Raw genomic sequence first — 21,400 nt, forward strand, 5'->3', positions numbered from 1 at the left:
TAACACCTATTTGCTACAACTTTACCATTTCCACCTGAGATAGAAATCGTTATCGTCCAAGTGTGGGGTCAATATGAATATAAGAACACAACACATGGGTCCATGTGAAAGCGCAGCCTGCACATGATAGTGCTACCTGGTCTGCTCAGTTTTCTTAACAAAAGAACAATGAAGTGCAGCAGGAAAAGAGCTGAAAATGGATGCTGATGCTGAAGTAAAAGTGCTATCTATCAACATGTGCAAAAAAAAAAAAAAAAATTTTTTTATTCTCTGCCTGTTCCAGAAAACCAAACTTCCTCTAATTTTAGGTTCATCCAAAAGCAGGATCGTAAAAGCTTTCTGCTGAACAGAGAATAGAATATTTCCCAAGCAGAATATATCATGTAATCCAAACCCACATAAAGGGTCAAATTCAACCTCACCCATTACACTTAGCAACAAAATTGAAAGGAAATCTTGAAAAAGTCATTTTGTAGTGAAATACTTAAAATATTTTCAAGCTGCAACATTCTGAATTGTATTTCTAATGTAAAAAATTAAGTCAATGACTCAAAACTAAATAAATTATTCAATTTATTGTTTCTAATTTTTTTTTTTTTTACGAGAAGAAAGTCTAAAGCAAAATTTATAAAAGTAAAACAAATAACTGCATTTTTTTCTATGTAATGAGACAGCTATGTCTTGAACTACTTCATCTTATTCAGGATTTTTTTTTTTTTAATTTGTCATCAACCTCTGGGTTGAAGAAAAATCTGATGTGTCCCTTTTGCTTTGGGAAATGGTTCTGATAATCTTTTAAGTGTTGTTGCACATGCATCTGCCAGGAGTGAAGAATGCGTGTAGCTCTCCCCCACCTCTCCTCCCTACACCGTCCACCCCACAGAAGCCGGCAAGCTCATCTGCTGCAGGATATTTGCAGAACATCTCATCGGCCAAACGGACTGATTGCATCATGTTACAAGACTTAACCAGAAGACATGGAAATCTTCCTTTTGTTAAGATCATACACAAAAGATGAAAAAATACAGAGATTTCACAAGGTAACTTGGCTTTTTATAGCTTTTTTTTTTATGAAATGGAGGTTGGGTGTTATTTCTACAGGCAAATGTTGGAATACTGTTGTAACCCTTTAAAAAGGAAAGGGGTTTTGTTTTTCTTCTTTTTAAGAAATGCTTTCCCCATATGTTTGTGAGATGGTGCAAAGTACTGTAAAGTCTTTCCATCTCACCGCACCGTTGCAGTTCAGCAAAACGCTCAAGCAAACGCTTCAGCTGTAAGCACCTGAGGAAGTCCCCTCCTCGTCAGCATAAAGGATCCTGAAGGAGGAGGGACTTGCCCTCATTTTTGAAGCGAAGCACATGGTGAGCAGCTTTCCTGAACCAGTACACTCGCTGTCAGGCGCACGCAAGCCCGTGGTATCGACCGTGCTGCGCAGAAAGTCGAGCTGTTCCTGGAATAGTCAGTGATCAATCTCTGCCGGCCGGCTGCCTCCTCTGCCAGCTCCATTTCAACTTGGAAAACGTGGTATCTGGAATATTATTTAAAACTGCAAATTTCCTTTCAATGGGTTTTCTTGTTGTTCTGCCTGTTTTGGGGGCAGAAGGCTGGAGCGGGAAGAGCCATTACATGGTGAAAAGCAAAAAAACACATTTTCATGTGTGATTACTTATATTAATATGTATCATTTTACATACATAGTACATCTACATATGGAACCTATAATTACTGAGGAAATGTTTTTTTAATGAGGAAGACTGAACAATACTTAAGAGAGAAAATGTTCAAACCAATGTTAATTTGCAGCAGAAGTAACAAAATATTTTAATAAAAAACAGTAAAAACACTGGCCTTTGTATCCAGGATCCGCCCGGTCCTATGTTTACACCTTGAGAATAGGATTTGACTGGCATGGCTTTTCCAAGCTTTGCAAACCTCCTAAGCTGAAATTTAAACTCTGACTCTGTCAAGGAGTTTTAAGAGTAAGACCAGTACTTCAGCTCTACAGAGAAACAGAGATAACTCATTATATTTTTGTTTTCCAGATCCATGGAAGCATTTTTACTTCCTCCACATTTTTTTTTTTTACAGAGTCTGTGCCTGCCCTCCCTTCCTAGCTCCCAAACTCATCCAAAAATAAATTAAAAAAAAAAAAAAAAAAAAAGAGAGATTTAGGTAATACAATCACTTCTGTATAAATGTAGCTAATTATATTCTCAATTGCTGAGCACTGTTTCCTCTCCCTCTCCCTGCATGCTGGGGTTAATTAAGCTTTCCTTAAATGTTGCATATGAATTAAGAAGAAACAAACAACAACAAACCCTCACTATTTTCAAATGAAAAAAATCTGGTGCTAAAAAGTCCTGGCAGGCTAAACATCAGTACAATAAAACTGCTGGATTTTAAATGGTAAAAATAAAGTGACTAAAAGCTCTCTGTTTTAAAAATGAGAGACTTTCAAGAAAGACCGTTCACTGTAGCAAAGAGATACTTTCTTTCAGAAATCATCTCAAAACCAAGGATGAATTATTAACATCAAAAATAAACCTCAAAATAGATTCTCTGTGTTATCATAATGCACATATTAATGTGTATTTGCTATTCCTGCCAAATGTTATCAGTGTTGTTCCGACTCGCAGGGAACAACCCGTTCTGTGCGGATCCTGGACTGGACTAGGTTTATCATTTTAACACCAGTAACGTTGTTTTGTTCACCTTGAGAAACCACAACATGAGTAGTGATCACAAGACGATACTGCACAGGTCTCTTTAGGAAAAGCCTTAGGAGCCCCAGGACCGCGAGATCAGTAGAGCAGCTCCTGTGGTCCAGGGAGCTGTCACTGGCCATGGCTCTCACCACCTACGTTAACTTACCCTCTTTAGTTGCTCTTCTCCAGCCAGCAGTTTTAAGCACTTTTTAAAAATTGGTTGAACTACTTCTGCTGTACTCCTTATTTATTTATTTATCAACTTTCTAAGCTTCCTTGCTGTGTTTCCCAAGTCCCTCTTTCAATGGTACGGTATCAGAATGGCAGTGAAACCAGCACCAGCCATTCTACGGTGGCTTGATGCAACCTACTGGTAACATCCCACAGGAACCAGGTACTGAAACACGTGTGGCCTGCGAAAAACACAATTTGTAATAATGCCCCAGTTATTTTGAACGTAGTTCCTGATTTTGATCTGCACACTGCAGAAACAGTCCTATGTAGTATATGGCAAGAAATAAGGCAAATTATAATTTGTTCTGTTACTTAGGTGGCACACAGATACTATCAAATACAACACTGAATGCCTTCCAAGTCTTACGTTAACAACAGATTTCAAATGACAAATGTCACACAGGCATCATTTTAGGCTTTGAAATATGGTTTACTTGTTACCAAAGATGATGCATCAAATGATTTATCAAATTCACAAGAAAGGAGAAACCAATGAGACAATCCAACCTATCTCCCAGCAAGTCCAGGACTGTTTCCAATGAAAAGCAGACTGACAGAAGAGAGATTTATTACCACAGTTTCTTAATGCCATGTTTTATAATTTAGCAAGCTCTCTTATCGTGCTCCACATGGCACTTTTACCAAGCACGATGGGCTCACCTGGATTTCCACTGCCTGCCTGACTCAGTGGGTCACTCGCTGCCTGCACGCCTTTGATGCTGCGTCTCCGTAGCCCATTTCTACAGATGGAGCTATTTTTGAAAGAACTTATTGGACAGCAATAATCTCATGGGGGCAAGGGGCGGGGGGAGTTTACTGCTTCAAAAAGATGTGATAAGAGTGGCAGATTCGTTTTTAAAAGTCAGGCTGTTCTTTAACATGCCTACAGTAGCATTGAGGCCACGCTGAGTTGTACTCAATTTCAAAACTCCGATTAAAAGGAGAGGGATTTTTCTGGCCACTCTTCCTCACAAACACATAATGCTATGTCTCATATTATAAATCTGTAAAAAGCAATACTGAAAGACCTGGAAACGTTTACAGTAACTTATCTTGGGACTAAATGAAACAGAACATGCCTACTCTTTGATCCCATTAAAATGCAAGGGGTTTTCCTGAAAAATCATTTTGCTAAATCAAAATCTAATTGCACAAACCAGCATTGGGTAGTTCATGCATCAGTTGATTCGACAGAAATGAACTGTTAGGAAATGACAGGCACGTAAGTGACAGCAATAGAATAAGGCTGCAACAATACATCTTACCTTGAAAATTAAAAAATAAATAAATAAAAGCTTGATACATCTTCTGCTATCTAATTAATAATATGCATTAAATTAGAAGACATTTAAATCTTTAGGAATTAAATAAATAATCCTGGGATTTAGCAAGCTCAAACACGTACTTGATTTTAAGTGCATTAAATAATTCCATTGGTTACAGGGAATTTTTTATGCACATGAAAATCTTTGAAATGCTGTAGGGTAACAATCTAAACTTTGACTAGGCTAGAAATGAGAAGGTATTAATAGTCTGGCTTCGGTTGAAGCAATAAAGGTGAGGAAATTCAGCTGAAGAGTTAAATTCTGATTTCAAACTCTCTCAGACTTTGAAACTTGGTCGACCAATTTCTAATTAGCCATTAAGAAACAAATATCTTCTTTGGTGCAACACATATATGAAAGTATATATGAAAGTAATGAAAAACATGTTGATGGTAGATAGCAGTTGTTTCAGATTTGTAAGCACACATTGCAGACTATGTTTTAGTTCCCTGGTAAAGAGTACATCGATTAGCACTGTGGTATCTCTTTGCACTTTCACAACAAAGAAAACATGAGCAGTAACACACTTTCATAGACTGAACGCAAAGTCTTTAAAGAGCTAACGAGAGATCTTTTTTGTTCATGTTCATGATTAATTCGTACTTCTCTAGGTTTCATGTACAAATTAGACAGCTCGGAACAGAAACCTCACAAGTTATTTATGAAATCCATTGCACATGCAGAATTGAAGGAAGTTGACTGCTGCAATACACATCTGGTCAACCAGAACCCAGATATGAAAAGATTTTTAATTTGAAATAGCTACAAAATGTAGTACATCTCCAGGATTACCTGGTTTTAAAATACCACGCCTGGCTGGATGATTCATTTGCAGCTTTTGCTGCTTCACCTTTAACAGCAAATTCATTACATGAGCTAGGGGATGTTCACTTCAGAGGAAGGGCTGGTAGACTCACTTTCAACACTGCAAAGACAGACCTGTGTATAATTAAGTGCTAAAGAGAACATGAACATTTATAGTGCAATGTATATGGTACATACCGTCACCCAAATATGAATTTCTGAAAATCCTAGATCTTAGAGAAAGAATTAAATACGTAGTAAAAGCCCCTACTATGCCTTCATAAGTAAGAAAGGAGACACATATATATACACGTCTGTGAAGGGTAACACAAGTAGGACACAAAACCCAAATGAGCTCTCTGTTACTATATAAGCAGGTCAAATGAATGCAATGATAATACTACCGGAGTGATAATACTACCAATTAATTTTTAAAGTCTCTAACGAAAGTTGAAATCTTTTTCCATCACATGAGAGAGACTTTTTGGCTGTATTTATATATCATCCTGAGTAAAGTGGCTGAATTCCAAAGACAGAACACTATCCCAGAATAATGAAAGGAAAGAAAAATACTTCTGCTCAGGACCGACATTTATCAATAGAAAATAGCCATTTTTTGCTGTTGTTTGAAGTAAGGGAAGTAATTAAAGCACGCAAAACCATTTTGATACCACCACCCTATTTCCTGCACATGTTCGTGACAAAATGCCTCTCCCCCCGTCCATACGCGCTGTTCATGAACTCTCCACAATAAACATCATACTTCCATATCGCACATTTGAGAGCACTCCTATACTGGCATGTTGGGCAACAGCATTGCTCTATGCAAAACCAGCCAAGTCCAGTCAGGAAGCAGATTAATTTGAAAGCCTTAATTAATGACTGAACATTTATACAGCCAAGATTTATGACTTACAAGGAAGTAAGTCCAAAGCATAACACTCCCTCCTGCATGCAAGCTCTCTTTTTAATGGTAAACAATTAGCCTAGGGTAAGACACTGTCTAAATCATCAAGTTAACTTTCTTCCTCCAACTTCCAAGCATTGATAGAAGACAAATGAATTGCATGCTTTTTTAATTCCCCCCTGCTCTTCCATAAATATTTTTATTAATAAACAAGGGTTAATGAAGACAAAATATAGATTTTTTTTTTTAATAAATAAACCAATTAGTTTCAAAACTTTTTTTTTTAGCTCACAAGTGCAAAAACAGTATACAAAAGAGGAGGAGGAACGGAAAGAAAAGAATACTTCCTGGATAGATAAGTTTATAGAACTTATTTTCCATATGTGCTTGAAGTGAATCATAAACAAGAAAAGGAAGGTCTTTTTGTGTATATATATATATACACACACACTTATTAAAATATATATAATCACATAAAAAACTCTCTTAAAATCCAAGAAGATCCCAATTTTTCTTCCTTGAATTTACTTCACTGAATTCACAAATACTTTTGCAAATTTAGTAACAACGAATGTTAGAAATGAAGAATAAGTTTTCAGCTTTTAACATTTTGACTATATTCCACTTCTGAGGAGAACTGACATCTTATTATGATGAGCGCTTACTGTTTGAATATTAAAACAAGACTGCCAGCTCTTCTTTGGAAGTCCTCAGGCCTTAAACTGGAAAAGTCAAAATCAAGAAAAGTTTTGTTCTCTCTTGTTTATACTAAATTACCAAACACATTTTCTTGCCTGCAAATTTTGTTTCGCTAACAAAGGAGTGCGGTTTGTTTCTCCCCCTGGTTTATATAACACATAAATACACAAAAATGACCACAAAATGGCAAGATCCCATGAAGCAGTAACACGTCTGATTACAAGCGTCTGTGATGAGCCCACGTCCCTATGGCTGTACTGTACACCCTCCCTGGCAAGGGAACTCCCCAAAACACCTCTCTCCAGGTACACAGCCACAACTGCGGCTTGCAGAGGTAACCAGAAATGCCAGCGGCACGTGGCTGTTGGGTTTGGGGTTTGGGTTGTTTTTTTTTCGCTTGCTCATGGCGGCATGGCAATGCTGAACACCCAAGCCCCTATCATTGCCTGTCACAAGAAAAATCTCCAACAACCTGTCCTCCTGGCTTCTTCTCTTGGGTCCTTCGTTCTTGGCTGAACGATGAAAACCACGCCTTGCAAGGGAAAGCGGCTGCTGAAGGGAGATTGAGTGGAAAGTTTTCCTGACACTGACTCACAAATACTTGGAAACATCCCGCCACAGATACCCACAGAGAGTCTAACCTATGAGCTGGGTACATTTTTTCCCCCCTCTTCATCAGTTTCTCATCAAATGGGAACTCACTGGGAGCAGTTCTGGAAAAAGACAAAGTTGATTTATCCCAGTAAAAAGCACAATAAGACCAAACTATACAAGACAAAACAGAAGACAGATTGCTGCTCTTCCCTTCCTTTCCCTCCAGTGGTGTGCTTAACTGCGCAATGGTAAGTATAATAGTAATAGTCTAGTTTTATCACAAATTTACTTTGTTTACTAGGAAATGAAGTACCAAACACCACAAAGCCAATCTCTGTAAGACGCCAATTACTCTGAAATCATAACTACCCCCGCCCCGCATCCCTAAATAAGAAAATAAACCATCAAACAAACAAAATCCAAAGCAGCTCTTTTAAACTGGGCAAAACGCTCTTAGTTCTCCTCCCCTGACAATGGGGATGTCAAGACCAATTAGCAATTGCAGTCATCTTGGGTTTTCCTCTGTTTTCTTCCACTGCAAGTGGTCAACCCAGATCCAATGGATCACTTCTATACACGCAATGCCGTGGACAAATTACAGAAGACTAAGACCTGAATGGTTTTTTTCTACCCAGCTATCCTTGACGTTTTCATTATTCAAAGCCAGGAAACAAAAAGCTTAAGCTGAGGACTAGGTGATAGTTTGAAAAAGTTTAATTAAAAAGCAAAACGGTCCACGGAATTGCTTCTAACATAGCTAATAATTTGCTGCAGAGCTATTATTGTGCTGTTTCCATCTGCCAATAACCATTTACTCCTTTTGCCAAAGGCAATCTTAAGCTTTATGTATTTCCGTATGTATTTAAGGGGAACCATAAAAGATAACTTGGAAATAACAACTTCCAATTTTTGATATACCAAAATCTGATCTACAGTAGTGCAAGCACCGATCAACTTTTCAGCAGTGCTATGAAACGTTACTTGACAGCTTCTACTCCAGGCAATGGTTTGAATGCTAAGACCAAAGTTTTGTGCCAATACAAAAAATCCTTGTTAGCATTCAAATACAAAACAGAAAGCCAGCTCCAGATAGCTCCCCTTAAAGTGCCTTCTTCAATGGGATTGCTGCTCTCCTTCTCATGAACAGCCAACGTTCAGGCACGCTGTAAAAACAGAAGTTACATGGCAAGAATGAAAATCTCCCTTTTTGACAACGTAGGTTTGGCTGCAAATATTTGAAAGCTTGCCTGTTCCCAGATTCAGCATCAGTGACTATCTTAATTACTAACAACTTCTCAAACTATTTCAGGATTACTGCTGAGCAGCTTAATCTCACCAAAAAGCCTCCAACTCCAACAACGTTATTGCTGGAGTTTGTGGATAAAAAAAGAAAGCAGAACAAAAGCAGATATTTCAACTATTCTTTCCCAAAAAAATCTCACTTAGAAAAATAAAATTACACATAATCAAAACCCCTTTGAAAGGAATACAGCAGAGTACATTTTCAAACTCAAATAGCTTAATGGGATGACAATAAGTGTATAAGCTTGCGGCTCACACATTTTTAGGGATAGGAAGTATTAAAGCATATCACAATTAAAATGTTAAAAACAACCAAACAAAAAACCTCTCCAAACGCTTTATCACTAATGGCCATCCCTCCCCAAATAAACTCAACATTTACTTTACACAAATGAAATATTATTTCTATTACAGGAGAAAGCAATAGAAGCAGAATAGTGGGGGCACGTTCTATACAAATGTAGCTTTAATAGTGACAGCTTTTAAGTTTGAAATTCAGTACATCTATTGTGCAAGATATTCACAGTCTAATGGCACACTTATTGATTTTATTAGATATTATTTTATTATTCATTATTAGGTTCCAAATTTTCTCAACAGAAACAATTACTTTGCTGATGACTGCCAAAGGCAAACATCCTATTTTATATGTACACAAAGATACCAATATATGTTCAAATATTTTATTTCCTACACACACACCTCTCCAATCGTTGCAGTTCAGTGAAGTGTAAACAGTTGGTGGTGTTATTAAAATACACATTCTTCATTCACAGCAACAATACTCAGGTAGATTAATAAGCTTTTATACCTGGGCTCTATTATTCCTCTGCCATTCATTAACATTTCTTCCACTCTGACAGCAATTTAACTGGCACAGTACCAAAAATACAAGTAGGTCAGCACAAGGTGTTCCTCTGTATGGTTTCATCTGGTATAAACATCCTATCTGAGTTAGCCTTCAGGTACTACATTTAAATATTCCTAGTGCCAATTAAGATAATAATCAGAACTATTTAGGATATCATTGTCCAAGTACTACCCTTTTTTTTGGAGGACTGATTCTGTTAAGGACGGAAAGGAAATTTTACTGCAGAAGCGGGGAGCCCTCTGCAGCTCTCCTGGCCGAGCTGATGCCCGAGATTATGCCTCAGTGCTACCTCCGTGGGAAATCCCCTTGAAATCCTCAGCATATCCAAGAGGAAAATGTATATACACATAGAGAAAGGTAAATTGAACACTGAGGTTTGACAGTCAGACATTGTATACTCTTAAAAGTAATCACAACAGGCACTTAAGCCAGTCAGACACAGGCTGATCTTAAGGGCATGAGAAATGGCAATGGATATGTAAGAATATTTAAGTTTTTTCCCATTTATGAAAAAAGTGGATACAAATCAGTGGTCTCACAGAAAATGAAACAAAAAACTTCGGACATATCTTTTCATAATGCCCTAAGGCATATTCAGTATTTACAGCAACTTGTATATGTTGAGGATCTGGCCCTGAAGTTGGTGTATAAGAGTGAAGGATCAGAAATTAATTCTCTATGAAGTGCAATGGCTTTTTTGTGACTTTCTCTAATTTGTACGCCTTGTCTTATACTTTAGGACTAGAGTTGAGTCAAAGCAGCGAGCTCATTTGTAACCACATACCCTGTGACACATCATAACTTATAAGATCAAGTGCCAGCACTACAGGTTTAAATCAGAAAAACAGGTCAGTGTGAGGAAAGAGTGCTTAATTTTTTTTTCTTTTCCTTTTTTTAACATAAAAGTAAATTCTACCTCTCTGAAATGATACGAGCATTTGTATTACATCAATGAAAATACTTCAAAAGGCCAAAGTAAACCAACATTTTCAATTCCTCCCTGCAATTTTTACTCTGAACATTATATACCCCCATTTGTGATCACTGGTATACTGAAAGCGTGTGCTTTAAGACATTGAAGAATAATCCCCGCTGTCTGATTAAAAAAAAGAAGAACGAATTAAATTAAAAGTTGCTAGAAATAACTCACAGGCAAAAAATAAAACTAAAAGAAAACAATAGCAGTAGCCTAAAGAGACATATTTTTTTCCTTCAGGAATGAATTCCCATCTGCTTTTAAAGAGCAACATGTTTTTCCATTGCTGGGAATTACAGCCAAACCCAGGACAATAAAGCAGCAAAGCCACAGGCAAGAGCAGAGGGCAAGTGAAGCTGGCTGACAGTGTATCAGTCTAGGTCCCTCTTTTATAAGCCTGTGTTTCGGTGACAGCTCAACAGTCCCCTGCGGTGCTGGCAACACACTCCCCTCTGCCACCCTCAACAACGGGGAGCTCCTGGTAACCCTGCCGCATGCCAGGTAGCGTGGAAAAGGGAAGGCAAGGGCCGGGGAGGGAGGCAAAACAGCACAGTCAGCGCTGCCGGTAAACGCCGGCATCTCCCATGGCCTCAGCTGGTTTGGTGAAACTACAGCCGTTTTATAAAAGCTCATCGGAAGTGAGCAGCCCCGTCGGTAGAGGATTGCTTACCCCTGACACAAGTGATGCTCCTATTGCAGGTTCTCTCTCCAAACAGGCATGCAACAAGAAACAACCCTTCAAAGGCACAGGGAGGACAAAAGCAAACACAAGCGCTCATTTACAGAACCTGGGTGGACGATGCCATTAAAATGGTTAATGAAGACACAGAAAGGAAGAAAAAACCATTGCAATTAGCTGTAAGGTTCCTGCACCCTAACTGTTTCAGCATTTAAGGAATCAAATTGTTCAGCTCTTTGGGCTGTATGGAGGAAGAAAATCTCAGGTTTGAGAAGCAGGCTACATTTCATACCTCAACGCTGTTTGGTGCTCGCCTGGGGGCTCATTCAAATTCCCTCTGGCGCTTTCCCCAAGTTCCTCTGAGGATCACTGTTCTTTGAGTTACTTAGGAAGCAGTTTCGACTGTATCCTCCTGAGCTGTTAATGGGTCTGACCTTTTCAGAAACGCTAATGTCCCTTCAGCCAGATGCATTAAATCTCCTCTGCTTGATTAAACTATTAGCAAATCATTATCTCACTGAAGGATAAAATGTTCTTTCCCAGATGAGCTAGCCATGCATAAATTTCAGTGCAAATACTCTCCTGTATACCAAACCTCACGTTTTGCATAAACATGCTAATTGCCAGCCGTGCTGTATATACTCATAGGGTGAATGCATACAGTACTTTATTGGGTCTCAGCTGAGACAAGACGTGATGAAAATCAGCCCACTTAGGGCAACAACACCCCCCCCCCCCCCATCTCTGAAAAATGCACGAGGGGAACCAGATCCTTCTAAACTGACTAAAAAAGAGAGTGGGGAGAGGTGGCGTAACGCCACAAACTCTTGCGGTTCGGCACCGCCATGCCGATGAGTGATTACCCAGATGCTCGCGCTGCCCTCGTTCCCAATCTGCCCAAGCACATTCTGCACGTACGAGGTTCTTGCGAGACCAGCAGTAAGCAAAATCCCATGGGAAGTCCTGTGTAGTTAGTTATTTCCTTTCCGGTGATTCATCTCATTTATCCCAAACACTGACATTCGGAAAACATTCCGAATGCCAGGTATTTCCTCACCTTCCAGCCACCTGTGCCAAACACATCCTCAGCACTGATAAATGCATGTAGGAAGGTGGTGATCCCATATTACCCATATTGGATGAAGGCTGAGTCTCTTTTCCTCACCCACCCACACAAAAATGTTCACTTTTCAATGAGTGATATAAATTAACAGATCTTATGCATCATTCCAAGACAAACTTCAGAGGTTCATCTGAGGCCTTAATCTTGCTGCATTTCAATTTGTTGGCATTCCTCACTTTGAAAATTACATTTCACTGTAATACTGTAACCTGGTGTGGAGCTAAGCAGAACTCCTTCAGAAGGAAAGGCCGTCCAGCAGAGTCAGGCTAGAGTCATTTCAGCCACAGATGTTTTAGCTACCAAAGTGTATTGTCAAATCACACATTTCGGACGAGACATATGTATTTTTTTGTGGTATCTTAGAAGGTCAAAATCTGAGGGCCCAGTCCCAAGGCATGATGTGTTGAGCACCTTCAACACTGTTGAATTCAATGGGAATTGAATACGCTCTGCATCTAGCATAACTAAGCATAAAAGGAACAAATGTGTTTGTATTTAAAAATTAAAACCGTAAGCTTTAGCCAGGACATGATTTGAAGGGTCTACTGTTTTTTTTCCCCATACAGAAATGTCACTCTTTTTTAATTTTTTTGATGCCTTCACTCCCAAAAGCCTGTGTCTCTTTTTAGGCTAATATATAGTATTGGATCTGTTGCCCTTTAAAAATGTTAAGCAGAAAGCCTTTCCCTTAAGTTTGGAAGATCTTTTCCTTCATGGAAAACTAGATGTAAAGAAGATAACACACCCTAATTTGTCAGATGTCCTTTTTTCCCTCCCTATATCTAAGTCCTCTCTCACCTTTACTGTAGATGCTCTTTACTAAAGACACAAATTTTTCCCAATCTCTTAAAAGACTTGTTTACCCTCCTGTACACCTACGATGGAACGCATCCTCACTTCTTTTGCAGTTCGAACCTTCCTCTATAAGAAAGTGAGGAGTTTGGGGAGGTTTTGGTTGTTTGGGGTGGGGTTTTTTGAAGTTTATAGTTTAAATATGTCAATATCTGGTAAACAGGAAGATGCATGTTTTGGAATACATATTTTAAGAGTCAAAGGCTTTAGCTGATTCGAGCTAGTGTGCTGCTGCAAAGATACTTTTTGGCATCAAATATGCTCTCATTTGAGCCAGAGCAAACCTTCATTGGCTTGCCTTTTTTCCCCTTCATTCTCTGTGTTCCCATCGAGAGTTATTGCAAAGTGAGAAAGATATTTTTTAACATTAACTATTCTACTTCGACTAAGAACCAGTGAAAGATTTACAGGCTCCCAGATTCCCGCTTTACTATTGTGTCTTGTAAGCATGGAAACTGATAATACTATAGAAACAATGCCAGCCTTCGCTTTCACCATGACCTGCTTTCCACCAATTTAAAAGCAGTCAGTCCCATTAGCTTACTTTTATAAGCACACTTGTCTTCAGAATATTGTCATCATATCCAGAACATTTAATTTTTTATTACTTCTAACCAACTTTAAACTCAAACCAACTCAACACTTGATTTCAGTTTCTTCCTAAAACCTTCCTCTCTGCTACTGCCTTCTAAACTGTAACAAAACCATAATCTGACTGGGGCTCACACAATAAAAGAAGGCCCCTCACTCTACTGGGTTTATTTTCCTTTTTATCACCTACTTTCTGGAACAAAATACTTCTACAGTGGGGAAACACTGTCTTCATCCCTTCCTCATCCCTTTGCACAGAGCAAACTCCAAGGATTTGAAGACAGATGCACCCCTTCCACTTAATTTGTAAAGGCAAATGATACAATCTTTTTTTCCCCCATGCAGGTCTAATAAAGACATCAGTCTTTGCATTTATAAAGGTAGGTGTCCTTCCTCGAGGCCAAGACATGTTCCAGCTACAACCTTTCTTCTTGTCAGTTTGGGACAATGTATAATTTAAAAATTACAGGACAAGCAATTTCCTATCAGATACTGACCACGTGATTTTGTTCTTACTTGCACTAGAAAGTGCATTGAGACTATTGGTGTTTTCTATTACAACAGAGAGCAGCCAATGATTATGAAAAACCTAATCTGAACCCCAAATTAAAAAAATAGAGCACCCGAGTTTGTGGAAGGCCCATCTTTCCTAAAGCAAGCTGGCTGTAGCAGCATCATGAAAGCAAGCAAATGAGACCCAAAGAACTAACACTGCTTGCAGTTTAAAACATTGCTTTTAAATACTTCTGTGGTTGGATCTTTAATTAATTGTACTTTATAGAAAGCACAGTGAGAAATCAAACAGATAAAACTTCTCAGCATGAAGTATAACAGTGAAAATGCTCTAGGAAAAAGCTATAATCAAACTGAACCATCTCTGAGTGAAGGCATCCAAATTATATAAAACCATTAAAAAAAATCATCGGTTTTATAAAAGCTGGATCTCCTGCAATTTTGCCCAAAATAGAATGCAGGAACACTAGAATAAACCTTATAAAAGTTTCGATGCAGCACGACGCTTGTTGTTTTAACCATTTTTACTACTTTCAAGGACTAGAGACTTCTCCTCCGTGCCTACCAGTGCTCCTTGCTAATGCTACAGCATCTGGAGGTGCCGGCGAGGCCAGCCGTGCAGCATAGCACAGCACAGCCTCCTGCTGAACCATGCCAGGCGTCAGCTGCCCGGGCATGGCCTTCAGTAGAAATTTCCTGGAAAAAAAAGCTGGGGGCAAAGACAAGAGCAGTTCTGACTGCTCCGCCACACCGGTGAAACCTGCTGGCCTGTGTGCAAGGGCAAATGAGACATATGGTTACTGCAGAGCTGTCCTTGCAGCAACCAGACCTACCCTTGCGCATGGCTCGGACACACCGGCTCAGCTGAAAAGAGACTGAGGTGGTTCTGGGCAAAGGCAGATGCCTTCAGGGTAGAGATGCAGCCAAAGAAGTTGCCTTAAGGGAGGAGGGAATGATCCTTGGCGTCAACGTCAGCTCCGAGGCCAAACCTTGCTATTCAGAGACTTCTAAGAACAACTTCTTACTTTCCTGATTTACAGATTGTGCTCATTTTGGCGGGGATGGAGTATCTGGGTGACTGGAATATCCCTGAAGAAGAGCCTCAAGCACTGCAGCAGACAGAGCACTATTTCAGAAAGGCCTGGAAACGAAGATCAAACTCAAACCTATATATTTCTAGAAAGCTGAGGCTTTGTTTGATCTATACTATTAGCATAATAAAAGCTAACTGTACAGACATTGCTCCTCTAATGCACTTTTTTTTTTTACATTAAACTTCACTTACACATGAGAGAAGGAAATTGTAATTCACTCTCATAAATTATCTTCCATCTTCTCTCACATGAAACAGTGGGAAGTAATCACCCTATTTTGCTATCTTGATATATCTTTAAAGGTACTCATTAAGAGAAACGTACATCCAGCAGGTGAACAGAGATAACTGGTCATAAGTGATGACAGGCAAAAATATACAAGTATCTGATCTGAAAAAAGGCCAAGTTGGAAGCCAGATGCCTACTGAACTATCCACTTTACTTGCTGTTTATTCAGCTCATGTCAGGATGATTCAACGCATCTTTACACGCAACTCCCTATTCATACAGCATCTTCCAGTCACAAAACCAAGCATTTTCCATTTCTTTTTCGAAACAAAGGGTAGAACAGTGGAATGGGAACTTGCCATTCAACAGCGGAAACTATTTGTAAAGCTGGGAAGCTGGAGACACTAGGAAGAAAAGGCTTTAATGAAACTGGCCTCTGTGCGTGCCAACTGTCAAGACTTTTTATATATTCTTCCAAGAACACTGACTGAGGCTTTTTCTGTATTTACTCTTTACATCCCAGTTATTATAATTCTTTGAATGATGCAAAAGAACAAAATTCATGAGAAATGCCGTATTAGAAACAGGCAGGCTTTTTTTCCCCTGCAACTAGTCTGTAGCTGCACTCACTGACCCATTGACTTATTTTTGGTTCTGTACAAAGCCAGCACCAAGACATTTGCGACTCATTATCAACTAGGCACAGGAATTCACCACTAGAGCCTCAGCTGATCCGGATCCAAAGGAAATCCCCATATGTTTGGAATTTCTAAAATACAAGCATTACAGTTGTTGCCTGGTAAGAAGACAGTTTCCATACACAACAGAGGATATGTTTATGTTTATGTTTTTGGAGGCTTGTAACTCAGCCAGAGGCAGATAAATTTTCCCAGGGCAGCAAAAGTCGTATCACTGACATCCGGGTAAAAACATAGTACTGTTTCAAGTCACTGCTCTAAAGCATGGAGGCAGTAGAGCTGTGACAGTTTTCCAGACGAACATTTAAGCCTACAATCCTTTTTATTATTGCCTTTTTTTCATTATGAGATCCCACATTCTGCGGCAAAAGGACGCGCTACACAAAACAGCTTCGCTCACTACACAGCTTTCATTCATTCGTTCCCAGAGCACAGTTTGTCCTGTGCTGTGGAGGAGGAAAGCTCTTGCGGGTTTGACTTTGGTGTCTGCTGTGACACAGCTTCCCGGAACGAGCCTGGAGGCTAGCCCAGACACTGCTGCTGCGTATGGCAAGGTCTGACCCCATCCCTTGGACTCGAAGCACTCACAGCAGTGCCCTCACCAGCCAGAGGTTACTAGTAGGCAATGCAGCATTTTACAACATACCAGCATTTAAGTGATAGCTAAATGAGCAAAAGTCTTGCCTGGGAGCGTATCCAGTGACCAGTCAGTTGAGAAGGGCCTTCAGCATTATAGGAATCGCACAAATACTCCACAGCCACCCTCTCTTTTGGACCAAGACAGAAGTTTAGCTTATTTCCCTGCCCTTGTAAACAGCACACAGAAAGATGGGGGAGCCGAGGCAAGCACATCACATTTTCCACTCTGCTATGGAAAAAGTAGAAGGTGACTATGTAATTAAAGATGGTGCGATAATGCATACGCTAGGACTGGCTACGGTAAGGTGGAAATTTTAATTCTGGTATTTCATACCTTTTACGAGCTCAAATTGGCAACCTTAATAGCATTCTTTGAATTTTTGAAGTAATATAATTACTTTCAATTAATCAAAATGAGAAAAGAATGAAATATCCTTTCACGAGACACTGACATGAATAATATTCAGGGAGCAGAGTGGTGACCACTAACGTACCAATGCTTTTTATAACTGCCAGGCAGCAGCATCTGAGAAAGTCTCTCCTTCTACCCAGGACAGGAAATAATTGTCTGATGTCCATTGTCAGAAGCTGACTAACTAATAGCAACGAGCTACAACAATAAGTGCTGCTGTGAAGTCTTGATCATACGGCATAGAACAATACGAGCTTCAAAGTGACCAGTGACTCCCTTGCAATTCCCCTACACTGTCTCATAACTCTGTCTCTCCTCCCCCCATCTGAGGCTCTCAGTCACAATCCTAAATGCAAAAGATCCCCGGGGATGTGGGGAGACCTAGGTAAGCTGTCTGGGCAGTCTGGGGGCACTTGCCCTCATCTCCCTCCACTCCTTCTGGCAGCACATCCTTAATGAGGCCACCTGTGATCATACTAAGGCTCACCGTGGAAGAGGCCCTTCCCCTGGCAACAATTGTCTGATGGAGATCTTGAAGGAAAAAAGCCCCAGATTGTATTCTGTTTTCTGAGCAGAAACACAGAAATCTCTCAAACATTCCCTTTCATAATTCCCCCCACACTCTGAGAAGACTCAAGGGATGATATCTGGATGATACTTGATTTCAATTTTAAAAACACAGTTTTGTACACCGACGCTGTGGCCATTACCATTCAGAAACTTTTACCTCTGCTCCCGAGTACTTCTCTGTGTGCTGAATGAGCTCTGCTAAGCAGACTTCATCACTGACTGGCATGGACTGAAAATGAAGTTTGAAGATCTCCCCGCGAGTGGCTGCATCTGGCAATGGCACGTAGACAATTCTGTCTATTCGTCCTGGTCTCAGCAAGGCCTGCAATGAAAGCATCACAGGAAAAGTTATAGCACATGGCACATCACGTCAAGAAAGTAAAAACCACAACTCAATTAAAAACAGCAACGCCGCAAAATAACCAACAATTTCAGCAAAAGCAAGAAGCTGCGCAAGAACAATCAAGCTATGTGCAAGAGGGGTTATTCTCCTCTGTTAGAATGGATCAGTTGCTGAAAAGACAGGAAGGCTACTCAGCTTGAGAAATATCAGTTTATGGAAAAAAGGAATCATAAAGGAACCATAGTCATTTTCCTAAAATAATAATTTTGGGCTTGTTGCAAGGTGTGCTGGAATGTTAGGACTTGGCAGAAGGACAGGTGGCAATGGACACATCCCAAGTTCAGATCTTCAATCAAGACAACAAGTGGGGGAAAAAAGATTTTTGAAGTGAAGCGTACGTTCTGGATTCATGTTGCTTTATCCCAAATTATTAGAGCTGCATGTGCTTACAGAAGAGCAGATTACTCTGACAGTTTTTTTGTGCAAAATAAGGTAACAATAGATGGAGGTCAGTGATGCTCAGCTTCAAAAAGGGAGAGAAAAAACCACAGACTTGCAAAAGCACTATAGTTAATACATTTTAGCACCAGCTTTGAACTGTTGGAAAAACGCTGGCTTTTCCTTCTCTTGTGCCACAAGGCAATCGAAAATTCAACAGATGAATACAGTTACAAGCTAAGGCCCCAGCTTTGCAGTTTCATACACGTATACTGGCCCTTGCACTGTGGTTTCCCAGGGTTACTCAGATTATATATACGCCGGGGAGGTGGGAGGGTGACAGAGCAAACTCTGGGCAGCAGTGACAGACAACCTAAGAGGGGACAATGGCCACAAAGGGCAGCGTGGAGGGTTCAGACTGGACAGGAGGAAGAAAATCTCTAGAAGAGAAGCGCAGCCTCAGGGCAGGTCATCGGGGAGGCTGCGGAAACTCTGTCCTTGGGGGTTTTGCGGCTCGGCCAGACGAAGCCAAGCCCTCCCCGGTCTGGTGCTCGTGACAGTCCCGCATTGTGCGGGAGGGGGACCGCAGGGCCTCTGGAAGCCCCCTCCAACCAGCGTTTCTGTGACTCTATGCTTTCTGGATGGGGTCAAAAAGTAAACATTATTTCTACATAAACAATTATATCCGATACATAGGAGAAGCCAAGCTCTTAAATTTATGAGAAGAGAGGAAGCTCATTTCCCTATATTTCTAAAAATCTGCAAGATTTTTGAAAGCCATCTACAATAAAAAAGTAAAAACCCTCCCAGACTTTCTTACTTGACATTTGGGGAAAAAAAACCCCAACCTGTGCATAGGGAATGCACATAAATAGTATTTAAACTATTTTTTAAAAACTGAACAATGTTTATAAGATTCAGCATGTAACCTAAATTGTTTTTATGTTATGGTTCTCCCTTGGGCAGAGTAGTTTTGAGTTCCAGATGACTAGAGATATTGCATGGCTGTCCTGGGCTGTCAGCCAATAAGTCTTTTCCCAGCCTGATCATGTCAGTGAAAGTCATGCTGAAAAAATAGTAGGAAAGAGCTTTCCTTCCTGCACAGCATTGATCAAGTTAACACCCTTCCTAGAGTTTCTTTAAAAAGACTGCTGTGGTGCTTCAGAGTGGAAAAATGTATCCTGAACGTTAAGAGATGTCTTGTTATTTTTAAAACAGACCATGAAAATGCTCAGCAGAAAGCACACAGCACTGCAGTGTGTTGCATCGAGCTACGTAAGGAAGGCTGTACTAGGAACACTAAAGGTCCGCGTCCAGCCCGGTACCCTGTCCCTGGCAGTGGCCAACGCTGGATCCCTACGAAAGAGAGCAAGAAGCAAGCTGTCCACTGATATTTCCTCAGCAGACTGTGCTACTTTCCACCGCACTCTTGATATATTCACCAAAGAACTCAATCCACTGATGATAACTCAAGCAGTGTGTTGTAATTCAGTGTCTAAATCGTGTGTGTATCAGGATATTGCCATTTTTTGCCAACACACTTGAAAGAGAAATTTGCATGTTTCAAGACTAGGCTTGGAGGGAGAGGAATTATACCACAATTGCGTTCTGCATGCTCTTAAGGAAATGCCCATAGCTAATTCTATTGTTTAGAAGAAACAAGAAATGTTCACATGAGTACGGTGGTGTGCCTCTTTTAAATCAAGGCAGGTTTAATCAGGACGCCTAGATAATTAGAAGGTTTTCTAGAGCCAGCTTAGCTTCACACTGATGCATGACCGTGGCTGTTGTGCAAGTGGGACAGGAAAAATGCCTGATGCCAATCAGCTGGGAGCAAGCGCTCCCCTGTGTTGCTTCGGCTTTCAGTTCTGAGATACAGTCTTTTAACACGACGGAGCACCCACGCTTGCAAAGCACAACTGCAGATGTAAAAGAGTGAATGTATTTTTTTTGCTCAGTTACTAAAAATTGTATTTCCTCCAGTTTGTCCCAAATGCTTTGCATTTTATATATATAGTCATAGTTGGAGGCCCAAGTTTTAAACACGCTATCATTACTTTTTGCTACAATCAGGCCTAGGGACCTTATCCAAGACAGCCAGATGTGCTGGGAACTGTACAAAAAAAGCACAAGTCAGCCTCTGCAGCGCTTGCTGCTTAAATAGACGTAGACAAAAAGGAGAGGGGAGAAAATATTCTGTAACCTCACTTGAGAGAAGAGTCAAATTTCCTCCAGCCCCCGGAGAGAAAAGCAGATTGAACTGAGAGCTGGTCTCCACCAGCCCTCCCGACAGTCCAGCCGGATGGGAAATGTGGTGACCCTGGGCACAGCCCGACTGCTCCTCGCTCTGCTGTCACCACCCTTGTCCCTTTGGCAAGCCGCCGGCCCCCTCCCCTCTATGCTCCTGAGGAACTAAAAGCGGAGGGAGAGAGTGAGGAAGGGGCCCGCCTTGACCCGTCCTGCGTTACTGGAGGGCAAATCCCCGGTGAGAGGCTGTAAGTGGGCTGCAGAGCTGCTCTGCTGCTCGCTGGTCTGAAAGCAATCGGAGAGCAACGGCAAGTCGAGGCCGTTCTCGTTTGCAGGACATCATGCTGCCCTCTCAGGCTTTTGTTCTCTGCATACTTCTCACGGAGATACTTTTCATTTTTGGCCAAAATAATTCAGGACTCAGAACTGAGCTGCACGTAGAGGTCAGCAATAAGGGAACAAGATATCCTTCTTGATGTTTTTGCACACTGGAGTTTCCTCTGGAGGAAAATGAGCTCTTTCTGGGTTGCTTAGAGAAGCCTACTGTGGCATTTGG

General features: G+C 40.5%; 1 protein-coding gene and 1 long non-coding RNA gene across 2 annotated transcripts in view; one reads left to right on the forward strand and one right to left on the reverse strand.

Annotated features, from left to right (window-relative positions):
- AFG2A (AAA ATPase AFG2A) overlaps nucleotides 1–21,400 on the reverse strand; it is a 232,896-nt gene that overhangs the window by 49,491 nt on the left and 162,005 nt on the right. Inside the window, 1 exon segment of the mRNA XM_075501145.1 lies at nucleotides 17,974–18,138. Coding sequence (XP_075357260.1) covers nucleotides 17,974–18,138 — 165 coding nt within the window.
- Nucleotides 876–15,364, forward strand: LOC142409509 (uncharacterized). The gene is made up of 3 exons (XR_012775657.1): nucleotides 876–1,040; nucleotides 2,977–3,099; nucleotides 15,216–15,364. It is a non-coding gene; the product is annotated as an uncharacterized LOC142409509 (long non-coding RNA).

This window comes from Mycteria americana, chromosome 4 (assembly GCF_035582795.1).
Source record: "Mycteria americana isolate JAX WOST 10 ecotype Jacksonville Zoo and Gardens chromosome 4, USCA_MyAme_1.0, whole genome shotgun sequence".
NCBI classification, from domain to species: Eukaryota; Metazoa; Chordata; class Aves; order Ciconiiformes; family Ciconiidae; genus Mycteria; species Mycteria americana.